This window comes from Gavia stellata, chromosome 2 (genome assembly GCF_030936135.1).
Source record: "Gavia stellata isolate bGavSte3 chromosome 2, bGavSte3.hap2, whole genome shotgun sequence".
NCBI lineage: Eukaryota > Metazoa > Chordata > Aves > Gaviiformes > Gaviidae > Gavia > Gavia stellata.
Window position 1 is genome coordinate 46,365,617 of NC_082595.1, and position 13,542 is coordinate 46,379,158.

Consider the following 13,542-nt stretch of genomic DNA (forward strand, 5'->3'; position numbering starts at 1 on the left):
CAGTAAGGGATGAACTTCTCTGATGTATCTTACCATTATTACACTAATATTTTAGTTAACTCTGTAGAAAATGTTTACAGTCTATAGCTGAAATACTTTATTTTCCTCTCATGAGAGAGAGATTTTTGTCTTCCATGATGACAGGAGGAAATTCTGAAACAGTACAGGTGAATTATTTAATCAGATGTATTTCTATACATAGTCTTAAAAAGAATGTAATTTTCTGGGTAGGTCTTCTTATTTCTTAGTACCTTACTAAATTGTAGCTAAAATTCCTTCACTTAATTTTTTTCAAATTCTTGTAAAATAAAAGTCATATGTTTTTGTTCATTTTAGTGTTGTCCATACGTAATACATGGGGTAAGTATATCTATCCCAGACATCTCTGTGCTGTGGTTGTAATAAAAATGCAGATTTTAACATTTCAATTATCAGACAGTGATAACTGAGGCCTTGATCTAGTGAACATTACATGTTACACCTTATGCAAATCACTTAAGCAATCCCATTAAGTAAGCAAATCCAATATTTTAACAAAACAATTATAGACATAACAATATGCATCCAAAATCTACAAGATCAGCCCTTTTTATTAGTTGACAAGTGCTGACTTTACAGTGGTAATCACTCATTTCTAAAAGGTTCACTGGTATATGAAATCAACCATTTTACTTACTCTGTATTAATTGTAATACATACTAAAATGCATGTCACATGATTGCTAGACTTAAATGTAAGGAACTTTTATCAGGAAAACTGTTCTATTCTTGGCCAAGACCTTCACTTCATGATGCAACATCTCTCACATTGCTAATCCACAAGAGAAAAAAGTGACATTCGCAAAGACTTCAGTCTTTTAATGAGACAGAAACTCATTTTGTTTCAAAATGTTCATTCACTTTATTGAAAGCAACTGACAAATACCATAAAGAATGAGTTTCTTTACATAATGACTCTATCAGAGGCAGCTTTTTGTAAAGCACAGTCCAGTTGGCCACAAGTCATTTTAGGGCTATAGTTGGATATACCACTGAGCTAGATACTTGTATTGTCCGTTGTCACAGACAATATTGACAAACTGACAAATTGCCATTTGGCTATGTTTTTAATTTTTAATAGTGAACAGAAAAAATGAGGCAAAAATAAAAGGATTCTAAAATCTACAGTACATAAAGATAGGACCTTCAGTGAAAGGTACATTCTTTCTTTAAAGGTATATTCTTTAGAGAAAGGTACATTATTTAGCCTATCTTCTAATACAGGAGTGCAGAGACCTTGTAAGATGAGGTCCTAGTCAGGTTTGAATTTCTGTGATGTTTTACGATATTCCATTTGGGTTTGGCTACAGATGCATATCAGAGGAAGGGAAAAAAAAATTTCACTGTGCTTTTAAGGCAATATTGTTATGGTTAATGCAATGAGATCCAAACACTTTAGGGAAAAGAATTATCAGCACCATCAAAAAAATTATAGCCAAAAAAGTAAACAGAGGTAATGAGAGGCAGCTTCCTGTGAAATTCATTCCCAAAGTGATTTACTGTCAACTAAGGGAAATATAAGAAAGCCAACTAGTAACTTTTTCTCTGCAAGATTTTTATGAACAGAAATTCTAAACACATGCCTCAAGCCAGCAGAAATTTAGATATTAAACAGAACATAAAGGATTGCTTTTGATTTGTTTTGCTTAAGCTACATTAAAATATAAAAGACGACTGACAGAAGAAGGGAAAAGAATAAAAATACTTTGGAGCTATTCATTAAATATCCACATTCCTTCTGACTAATCTCTCAATTACACATGATGTATGTATGCCTGTGAAAGGAAAGAGACTGCCAGACAATACTTTTTTCAAACTTTTAGGTGTTTTGAGTTTTTCCATAACTTTCAGAAACGTGAATTTCCATGCCTGAGTCAGGGACAGCGCTCTCAGTCACATTTACCCTGCTCAGCAATATATGCATGCCCGTTCACACCCCGGGGACGCCACAGGAGAAGTTTCACAAAGCACCAGTAATAATATTATAAAATCATCCCCCACATCCCTGACGTACGCGAGGATTGTGCTGACTGACTGGGTTAACATCTTGGCACTTTGGTTCTTGCTGTGCACGTGGTAAGAGAGAGGAAGATAAGGGAATGTGCTGACAACCATTTCATTCGCTCAGCGATAGGACCATCGGCCCTTGTCTGGGGTAGGCAGTTTCAGACCTGTGGTGAAAAAACATGCTTCCTGACTTGGGCCATTGAAGATAAAACCCAACCCATTTTCACAGATGGCAATGTGACTAACTCTTGCTGCTAGGGCAGGTGGCATTAGCACTACTTCCCACCATACTCCCTTTCCATCTCTCGTTAGGCTCCTGAGCCCGCTGGGTCACTCTGAATCTCTCCCATAAACATGGGAGGGTTAATCCCTCCTTTATCTAGACAGACCCAATTAAAGAACATGACGGACAGAGATGATACTGTATCGGAGCCCGTTATCAGCCATGTGGGTGAAGGACCTACTTTCAGTTTTATTCTTTTTTTCCTCACCTCTCTTTTTCTTGATGAATTAAAAACAGCACACATTTTTGTTTTGAATCACCACTAAAAAAAAACTTAAAATTTCAGGGACTGCAATAGAATTGAAACTTACTCTTCAGTGAGCTTCTGGGGATTGATTAAAGTCCTTTGAGGACACGAAAGTGTGACTACAGACACCAATGCACTTTACCGATGGATGAACAAAAGGACAAATGCTCACTCTGGCATTAGCTACAGTCATAATAATTCTGTGATAATGGCAGTATGGCGCATAATGCAGAAATAGTGCAATAAGAATTGTAGATGTAGTCATGGCTTTATTAAAATAAATATTTTCCACATCCTGAATAAAACTAAATACGGTTGTATGGTACTTAAAATTTAAAACAGTTATTGACTCTTATGTAATCATGTATCTGTTGATGACAGAAGAAGTTAAAAACTCTTATGAGGACATTGCAATCTCCTCAAAATGTGCAAGTGTTCAAAACCCTGGAAGCCTAGAACTGGCAAGACACTTGAAAACTAGATTGAAAAGTAAGTATGCAAACTGGAATCTGCTTTTAAGGTCACAAAAAACCTCCAGTTCTGCTCCTGGGTTACCATAGAGCCATGGTCAAACCAATAGATAATACAATATTGAAACATTAGACATTTTGCTATGAAAGCAGAAAAGCAAAAAAGCAAGGGGAGACTAAACAGAACACTTTTTTAGAGGTCACGCACACCTGGAGCAACCAGTTCTTACTTTCCATACTGAACTGCTGCTTCCTTATGTCAGATAAAAATGACGCCATTGCCACAGGACAAACACCAACACAATTTTGTAGGCACAACAAAAGCACTGTCATGTTCCGAGAAGTGCAATTTCCAATGGATCACCTCATTTTCCAGACTTTTAACCAAAAGAGATTCGATAGGGCAAAGATTAAGGAAGCACTATAGAAATTAGGGAAGTTTGGAAATCATCTAGTGTATTTCTCAGCCCAAAGGAAAGAGGACTATAGATTTAAACTGTTTCTGGCAGATATTACTGTACATTCCCAAGGACTGAGATTCCTCAGTCTTCCTTGGCAATCTATTCCACTGCCATCTATACCTTTCGATGAGATGTCCTCCCCTTATTTACCTTGCTGTAATTTAAGCCCATTCTTTTTGCCCTTGCAACTGCCCAGAGAGACCAGTCTACCCACCCCTTCCCACAGCAGCTATCTCTTTAAATATTCTCAGTTCTATGCATTCCCCCTTCTGCCTACTCTGGACGAAAAAAAATTCTCAGTTCCTTCTGTCTGCCATCATTGGTTATGTTTTCCAGAACTCTGTTCACTCTTTTTATTCTCTTTTGGGCTCTCTGAAACCAGTGAAATGTACATACAAACAAAAAGTTAGGGACGTCTGCATCTCAGATAAAAGCGGATTTAACTAATTCTGTTTAAAACACCACCATTCTAACATCTCAGCTTTTATAGTCCTTCCACTGGAAGATAGGCAAGCTGTTTACAAGGGAGGCAAGACATACACTCACTGTTATAGGCAGGGAAACTGAGGCACAGCTCAGGCCATCAGGGATGTCTACCCCACACTGGAATGGAAACCTGCCAAGTTGCTTACTGAGCTGCTCTGTAACTTCACCCCGTGTCACAACACGTGACCTGAAGCCAGTATGCCAAAGCAGTTACGGCTGCTGAGACTTTAACTAAAGTATGTGTTTTATTTTTATAATTTCTTTCTGTCTTTCCGTTTTAAGTGTCACAGTCCATGCATTGATTCCTCTGAGGTATCAGACATATATTTTAGGATTACACTTCACTGTTGCACCTGCTTGTCAGTATCTTACTGATCAATTTGTGGCTACACATTCTTTTGACAGAACATCCAGCTCCTGTTTTCTGCTGTGTAATCCTTCTCCTAAGCTTTGTTTCTGAAAGCAGGCCGAGTCCTGCATTTCTGCTCAAGTTAAACTATGAAATTATTACTAAAATTATTTTTTCCATGTCACAGCATGACTGATATTTTTATCCATATAAATAGCCCCTTAAATAATCCATGTACCTGATGATCTTAATCCCTCACTTGTACGTAACATCCTCTAGGCAGAGCTTAATAAGTCCCAATAGCTTTCTAAGCTTACAGATCCCTAGTGAAGCTGGATGAATGTCAGGTATTATGATATTTCTACTGTAACTTCAGTAAAGCTTAAACTGCCAGAAAGATTATGGATCCCATATGAATCCACAGCCAAAGTGAGCAATACCTTTTAAGAACACAAAATAAAAAATGCAGGAGCAGCAGTGTTTCCCACCTTGTCTGCCTTGCTCTATTAAAAAGAACAGATTAAAAGACTCCATTTTGCAGCATAGCCTATGCTTTTACATCAACATGAAAAGAAACACAAACCCTGAGGGTCTACAGGCAAATACTGCCAAATGACAGGTTGCTGTAAAGGGAAATGTCTCATTTTCATTTCAGTCGAGTATTAACAGCAGACTATCTACGATGTCTTTCACTGTTGAACAGCAAACATTTGTCTATTGAACCTGGGTGTTTCCAGTGTACCTTATTTATCTACTCATTATTCAGGCAGATAGGGAAATGTCTCTTCCATTTATTGAAAGTTTTGAAGATTTCAAATCTTTTCCAGTCAAAGCATGAAAGGAAAAGCCCCCAGGGCCACGCACTTGAGATGTAAAAGACTCAGGTTCAGGTCCATGCTCTGATTTCTATCAGAGACCTGGTTCTGAGTCTCCTACAGGCCAAACCAGTGCCTGAGGAAGAGGCATGGACAGTAACTATAATAGAGGAGACCGAATTAGCTGGTGCACTTTGTCTGCTTTTACCGATCAGTGGCACCAAACACTTTATTGCTGAAGTAGGGAACCAGGGGCATATATGATTTTGTGGAAGTGTGTCTTGGAGTCTGGCATAGGGCTTTTGACCCATCTTCTTGTTCAGTACCAGCACAGGCAGCAATAGTATGCTGTGATTAGCTGAATGCACAGATGAGCTTGTAGTTGGCTTTCTCTGTCCTCACAGCATACTGGCTAGCACCTTTGGCTCATGAGACTTACTCTTGCTGTGTCACCTGCACTTTCAATAACTAAACTTTTATCAAGATTAATTAGCAAAGAATAATGCTCTTTGGGTCTTAATGTTCTGGTCACCAGATAACAGCCCACAGCAGCTGTAAATCAGAGCAGTTTACGCTGGGGATGGCAGCTGCATGGCCCAGGAACACAGTGACACAAAGGCCATCAGCTGATGGAGCCACAGGTGAGAGTTGGGTCCTAAGTACATATCTGGCTACACAATTTAATGGAAATGGAAAACACCTATTAAAGTGACATGAAGCTGGAGACAGCTGCTGCATTGTTTTTTCTCTAAATAAAAAGTGCAGGTTTAAAAAAAAAAAAAAACAAATAACAACTGCACTTTTTATTTAGAGAAAAAACAATATCAAAGAAGCTAGAAACTCTTTCTATATATAAACCATCCTATTTCCAATGGCAAGACTGTAACAGCAAAACTACCCGTCTGATGTGGAATTAGCTGAGCACTACAAGCTACTCCAAAATTTTCCTATGCTCCAGATTAAACTCCAGAGGCTTTTTCCAGTAAAGCAGCTGGAGCTCCTAAAATATTTTGCACTCTAGTGGTTAGGAAGAGACATTTAGTAAATGAAATCTCTCATTCATATGTTTAAAGAAAACAATCAGAATGTGTTACATTACTCTGTACTCAAGTGTCACTACAGACCGAGATGATGTTAAGTTTAAACTGGTTGTTCTTTACAGTGAATGATTATCTTATGTACATATAGCTTGCTGAGGAATGTTTCTCTTCTTTGAATCATAAAAGTGTTTAAAAATAATAAGTACACTACAGTTATTTTACAGCTTTGAACTAGAGTGAAGGGTTACTGAATACATAATCTACAGGCACAAACAGTACCATGAAAAATGGAAGAACTACGTGATTACTCACAGTATTCCAACAACCAGAAGAAATTCAAGAGAGGTAGATATTAACAAGGTAAAAATGAAGAGCAAAATGAAAGAATTCAAAGAACAAAGTCAAGGAAAAGAAATAACAATTAATAACAGCAAAATTATAAAAAACAACAAAAATAAAATCTGGCATTAGCAGAAAATATGACCCAACCTATCAAATCACAACGCATCACTTTCATCAAAATGTTATATTGTACATAATTCAGTCATATGTAAACATAATCCTTAGTCATCAAAACTTTGGCTCCTAGACCATTATTTAAATGAGAAGATAATTTGCTGACTTACCTGCTTGCTGCATGCATATAATATATGTGGTAAACAAGCAGAGATAGTGTTGCAGCTTCCATTTCCAGTGATAGCACCACATTTCACTTACATGAGACATCCTGTGGAAAAAAAAGCAAGCAAAAATTCAGGGAGCTTTACAACAAGTCAAGCAAATGAGAAAATACTGGTTTTAGTCAAACTACTAACTAGCAGTAAATAAAGTAGCACTTGAAAATTATGGATGGCCCTAGTGTTGCTTAAACAGAGACAGAAGTCTCTACACTTGCTAAAAAGGGTCAGAAATTATGTTGCCTGGTCCTTAGCAGACAACAAAGCAGAAGACGGGTCAGTCCTGGGCTTCTAAGCATATAGGTGTGGGTGGTATTTCAGTAACAGAAACAAATAGCCCGTATGATGACAGCCTGAAAGAGTTAAGGTGTAGCTTTTTTTTTGGAGACTGCCAAGTTTTATTTTACCTATTTACATACACAAATACATTTATGCTGTTGAAATATATATATATGCATACATATTATGCATATATATATGCATACGCATTTGTTATTAACTACATAAAGATGGTTATGTGAGAATCTGCCTCTGCCCTTAACTAGCCTTTCCATATTTTTCAGTGCTAATATTTTGATAGCTACAATATTTTCTGCTGACAACTTCAATGAAAATCCTGAAACTTTCATTGCCAAAATCTGGGGCTCATCTGTGCTGCCAGTGAAGTCAGGGACATTTTTATTATTTAATAAAACAAACGCAATTATATAAAAATCTTTATCCGTTAAAGTTGAAGTTTCCTTTGCCTGGAAGCATACAGGACATTTAATGGCTAAACCAAAATGTTTCCTCCATGGTGGGCAGAAGAAGAATTAAGAAAGACTCTTAATAAATTTGGTCAGACTTTTAACCATGTATCCAAAATGAATGCTGCTCCATTACATTCCTGTCTCATTTTATTCAGCAAGTTAGCAACAAGCAAAAGCAAGCAACAAGTAATGAAACACAACACACATTATTTTGACCAACTCCTCCCCCTCCTCTTTGGCGATGGTAACTGGCTTTTGTTCAGTAAGATATTATCTACTTATACTGGGGGAAAATCTCTAACAGAATTGCCAAAATATTTCACAAGTCTATTCCCAGCAACAGTATGTGAAGAAGAACCACAAATGAATAGTCATGAAGAAACACTGATGAACACAAATGCCTTCCAGGTTAGTCCATATTAAATACAGAAAAAAGAAAGGTATTTGGAATGGCCACCAGTATGATTTATTGAGATGGAAATGTGAAAGAGGTAGGTGAAAGAAACTACAGAGTCCATACTCAGTGACAAGAAAAATTCATTTTCTTAAACTTGGGAAAATAGTCTTCCTTCTGCTCTACAGACATTGCTGTGAACCCACCAGTGAAACCTGGGGGCAAATGTAAATCCTTTCCCAGTATCAGCTTCTGTTTCTTCCCAAAATGGAGTTCTGTAATGTAGACAAGCTAAACTTAATGGAGCAAGATAAACCATTGCAAAAGAACAACTAATGTTTCAGTTTTAAAAGTAGTAGTTCATCAAACCACTCCTGTGGCCTAGACACCAATGGGCCCAGGTAAACGGCACTTCAACAAGCTGCTGCGATCAGTTAAGTTTCCCTTCAGTGCAGTGTTACGTAGCAGAAGTATCTGATTACAAAAGAAGTACAGTTCTTTATGGGTAGTTGTATCAAATCAGGAATCTGAACCTGATTTACTTTTCTGAGATATTGTAAAATCAAGCTTAACAAGTGTTGAAGACAAGCACAGCAAACACTGGGCTCTGAAATACAAGAATCTCTTTGACGAAGCCAGACACGCAAAATAACCAGATTATCAAACAATAGAATTATTGTCCTTCAACTTAATGACCCAAAAATCCCTATGAAAATCTCAGACAACAGAATGCTGAGGTTTGGGAACAGTTACTGCTCAATGTATATAATTCATAAATCCACAATGCCCTTAATATTCCTTTAAAAAACTGACTTTCAACAGAAGTCCTTTTAAGACATGAGAACAGTTATATGCACATACAAACGCACATACCATGCATATATATACTCACAGACTGGTGAAATGGAGATGTTGAGGATAACAGCATGACATACCAGAGATACAGAAGAATATTGCTGTTTCTACAGAAGAGTTTGCATCTACTGATGTGGTACACGCAAGCCTGCTGCATAATCTACCCACACAAACCTGTGGAAGTGGTTGCATTACTGCTTTTTGTTTGTTGGTTTGTTTTGAGCAAACACAGTTAAAGTTATCAGACTAGGAAACAGTACTGTTGATTGCTGTAACACACAGAAAATGTATCACCTTTGATGTCTCTGTGAAGTCAGCTGAAGTTTTTGCTCATTTAATAGCTGGAGAATCCAAGACACAATTTTTGAGATACTCAAGGAAAAATAACATGGCTAGTTTCTGCTGCCTAGGTCTGGAGTGAACCTACCCAGTCACATTGCCTTTAGTGCCTTTCTTAAAGAATCTGAGATTCCGCATTAGTCTGAGAGAGCTATTTAATTTGGCCAATTTCTATTTGTTAATGTTTACTTGCATTGCGGGAACGCTTACAAGCCAGTACTCCACGGTGTTAGTTTACAGTGTTTCCTCATCCTCACTCTTGTAAAAAGCACAAGTCAAGAAAGATTTCAAGAACACAGGCAATCAACAACAGAGCAGAGCATGAGTAAGTGCAAACGACAAGGCAGTAAGGAGTAACTATAATGATTTTTCCCCTGAGAAAAAGGCTACATAATTATACAACTGCTATTAAAAAAATTGTAATTCTCCACCAAAATAAAAAAACCAAACACATTAAAAATAGCAAACCTGTCTCCTCCATTTACATTCTCTACTGCTGAAGGACAAAATAATTTTCTTTACACCACATCATCTTAGTTGACAAGAAAGAAAGGTTTATCAAACTCAATCAAGAATGATCACAGAAGCAGCACACTACCAAAACACTTCACTAATGCAGGCATCATGAGTCAGATCTGTTTCTTTGGAGAGTACTTTTGAAGATCTATGTTACAAAGCATAACCTCTAGCTGAGTGTTATAAACGAGTGAGGAAATGAGTTATCTACGTGTTCTTGAGATCTTGCATAGACAAAAAGCCTAAATTCAGAAACCTGACTGCTCACAGCCTTACACTGTGACGTACCTAACACCCCTGTTCACACAAGAAGTTGTCAGGGATGGGAATCGGCTAACACGTTGCCAACAAAAAGGCTTCTTCCATACCGAAATCCATCCCTGATATTTTTATGATGTGACATCCCAATTGGCAGACAATTACCAAAAGGAGCCAGAGCAACTGGGAAATACTTCCCAGGCATTGGGGAAAACAAAACAAAACAAAACAAAACAAAAAAACCTTAGTTGCAGATATTATTTACCTGTTAATACCCACTATGTTTATATTAAGGTTCATTCTCTTGATTATTAGTGTTAATTAACATCTAGAACTGAATCCAAACAGCATATGAGTAATTCAACACAAAAATTAGCAAACAGTTCTGGGCTAGTTTATCGCTTATCAAGGGATGATATGGTCCCCTGCTACAACAGCACTGACTTGGCGGCCCAAGAGACCATCTTGGTCTTGTGTTCCTATTTTAAATAGTATTCAAAGGATGTGTTCTGTCATTTAATATTCATCAATAGCACAGAGAATGGATATCAGCACAGCAATGTACTAAAACACACCAAGAGTTTAAGTAAGCAAAGCAGTCCATAACAAAGATCTCAGAACATATGCAGATTATTTCAGTCTTTAACCCTGGATACATTAAAATTGTTGAACACTGTTCATAGTGGGTTTTCTTCTCTATTTTGTTTCAATTTAAATGAAAAAGCCCTATTCTCTCCCCAGCTGGTAACATGCTAGCAGCTCTGAACAAGTCATTGTAGACTGTCAAACACAGAACCAAAACGACATTTTACCCAGTATATTTGGGGACTATTAGGACACCTATGGTAGGAGTACATCCACTACAATTGGATGTAGTCTCACAACATCAATGCCTCTTAATGTGTTGGGGTTTTTTTTCCCCACAAAAAAAAAGTAGAAAAATTAGAAAGTGCCCATCTATGGAGTATTACAGAACAACTAATTTTTCTATGGACTGGCATTATTCCATCGTAGACACTGTGTGACATGACCAGCTATGCACTCTAGCTACCGATTCAATACAGTCCAGTCCACAGCTACTTTCATTTCCTATAACATAGGGAGACAATGAGCTTATTCACAATTCATTCCAGAAGAGCAAAATAGACATGTAATTTATCTAAACCATAAATGGATGGTAACTTGACATAGTTCAAGATTAAATTAGTGGGCGTCTTGCTACATCTAACTACTAAACCTTTTACCCGACATGCCAGCAGCCAGCTAACGCAACATCATCACCTCTTACACAGCTCTGCAAGAAAATATACGCAAAATGTGAATAATCCTGGAGCATTTCATTTGTATACTGTATGGTCTCAAAACATGCAATATTTATTTGAATACACCATCTTCCTCGTTCAAAGCTTCGGTAAAGTTCCCTGGAGTAGGATGTGAATTCTGCCCCAGGCAGACTGACATGGCTCCCTTTGGTCTTTGACATGTCTAAAGCTATTAAGGAAAAATGTTGCTGACACTTCAAAATTAAAAGAAAGATTACATCAATTTCACAATTTTTTTTCTCATCTAGGTTATAAACAAAGATATTTTAAGCTTAATCACTCTTAAGTGGAACTACAACAAGTGAAAGGTGATTGCAACTCACAGCTTAGTTCCTGCAGGTTAACAGGAGTCAGTTTTAACTTTGAAACCCTTGCTTTAAACCGAATACACGAATGTCTTGAAAGATTAATTACACAATGCTACTTAAAGCTTTCATTTTGTTAAGCATTACTTGTTCCTAATTATTCTTACAGTCAGCCTTGAAAACACCCTCACACTCATCGAAAGAGATGAAAAAAATAAACCACTGCCTTTTAATTTAAACAGTGCCAGCTGTATCAGCTCCGTCTTAGTCCCTCGGCTTTCTTTTCAACATGAACTTTTTCCCAGTTGCAGGCAACTCATCTGCTGGCTGGCTGGAACTCTGTAGCACTGCAACACTAGGTCTTCAGGAGCTGCTTCTCCTTTCTGCCTTGACTTCATCGTGCGCCCTTAGAACACCCTACCCTTTTCCCCTTGCACTGACTCCCTTCAGGTCCAGCCCCAGGTCCCCTCTCTCACCTGGCTGTGAACGCACCGGCGAAACGCCTAATCCCCAGCCTTAGAACCTTGCCTTACCTTCGGCGAGAGCCTGTCAGCAGAAGCGAAACATATCGGGGAAGACGCCCAGAGGCCACGGCAGTGGCCCGCCCGGGGCCGGGCGGCGTACGGACGGGAGGGAGGGAGGGAGGGAGGGAAGCGAGCCACCGACCCGCCGGCGGCGCCCCCGGCCGCCCCTCGCCCCCCGACGGCGGCGGAGCCCCGCGCCGCCTCCTCTCCGCCGTGCGCTGCAGGGAGGAGCGGTGGCGCTGGGAAGGCTTTATGGAGTCCGCCCGGCCCTCCCTCTCCCTTTTTCCCTACTTGTGCTGGCGCCGCACCTGGAGGGCTGGGAACGGTGCCTGCGGTGGACGGGGCTCCTCGACGTGAGCGACCACGGCCCCGAGCCGAGAGGCCGGGCCGGGCGAGCGCCGGGGCACCGGCGTCCCCAGCGGGCGGCGCCGAGGGTTTCGCTACTTGCCTCCACGCACGGGGAACCTCACCAGAGCAGCCCTAAGGACGGGATTACAGTGCTCTGAGAAAGGCAGTGGCCGCCCGGGACCCTGCAGGGCAGCCGCCGGCGGACCCGGAGCCCGGACGGGGCAGAGCCCTGCCTGCCCTGCCCTCTGAGCTCCCGACGCGAAACTCCCTCGTTTCCCCATTCCTTCAGCCCTACCTATCTGCGCGGCTCGAACCTGGCATTACTCATCACCTGCTACGGCGGGGGGTGGTGGGAGGAAAAGCCCTGCCTGTCTGGCCCGGGTTTCTTGCCCCACGGAGGAGCCCGTGGGGGTTATCCGCGCTCCCCGAGCGCCACGGGCGGCGAGCCGCAGCCCTCGCCTCGCAGTCCGGAGAAGGGACTTACATGGTGACATTACGGGGCGGCTCTCCTCCGGCTCTCAGCAACCATCCTCCCCCGCTGCCGCGGGCTCTGCCTCTGGCCCCGCTCCCTCGCGGGCTCCTGGCAAGGGTCGTCGCCGCTCGCCCACCTCCCTTCCACGCCCGCCCCCGCACACGCCGCCCGCGGCGGCAGGGACCGCGCCGATCCGCTCCTCCCCTGCTGCCGCGATGCCCCCCCGCGCCGGGACCTGCCTCTCTCGGCACGAGTCGGGGAAACTTCGGTGCCGAGGGAAGCCGCCCCCGGCGGAGGGCAGGGGCCGACCCGCCCGCGCTCGGCGCGCCGCGCCGCGCCGCCCCGGGGGCTCAGGTGGCGGCTCCGGCCCGGCCCCACGGGCCGCGCGGGGGCAGGACGGGACCCGCCGAGCCGCCGCCGCCGCCGCCACCACCACGGGCGGGGCCCGCGTCCTCCTCCGGGACCCGCTCCGCGGCACCGGCGCACCGCTCTGGGAAAAGGGGCGGCTAGCGGGACCCCGCCGCCTGCGACCCCCGGGAGGGGCGCTCCCCGGGCGGCACCTCGCGCCACCTCTTACTCGGTTGCTG

The 13,542-nt window shown here is 41.6% G+C and overlaps 1 protein-coding gene across 1 annotated transcript in view; it reads right to left on the reverse strand.

The window, feature by feature from the left end:
- Positions 1 to 6,922, reverse strand: part of ADGRG6 (adhesion G protein-coupled receptor G6) — a 107,690-nt gene extending 100,768 nt beyond the window's left edge. The window contains exon 1 of the mRNA XM_059835400.1: positions 6,823 to 6,922. Within this exon, the coding sequence (XP_059691383.1) occupies positions 6,823 to 6,922 (100 nt within the window). The remainder of the gene's footprint in view (positions 1 to 6,822) is intronic.
- Between the last annotated feature and the right edge of the window lie 6,620 nt (positions 6,923 to 13,542).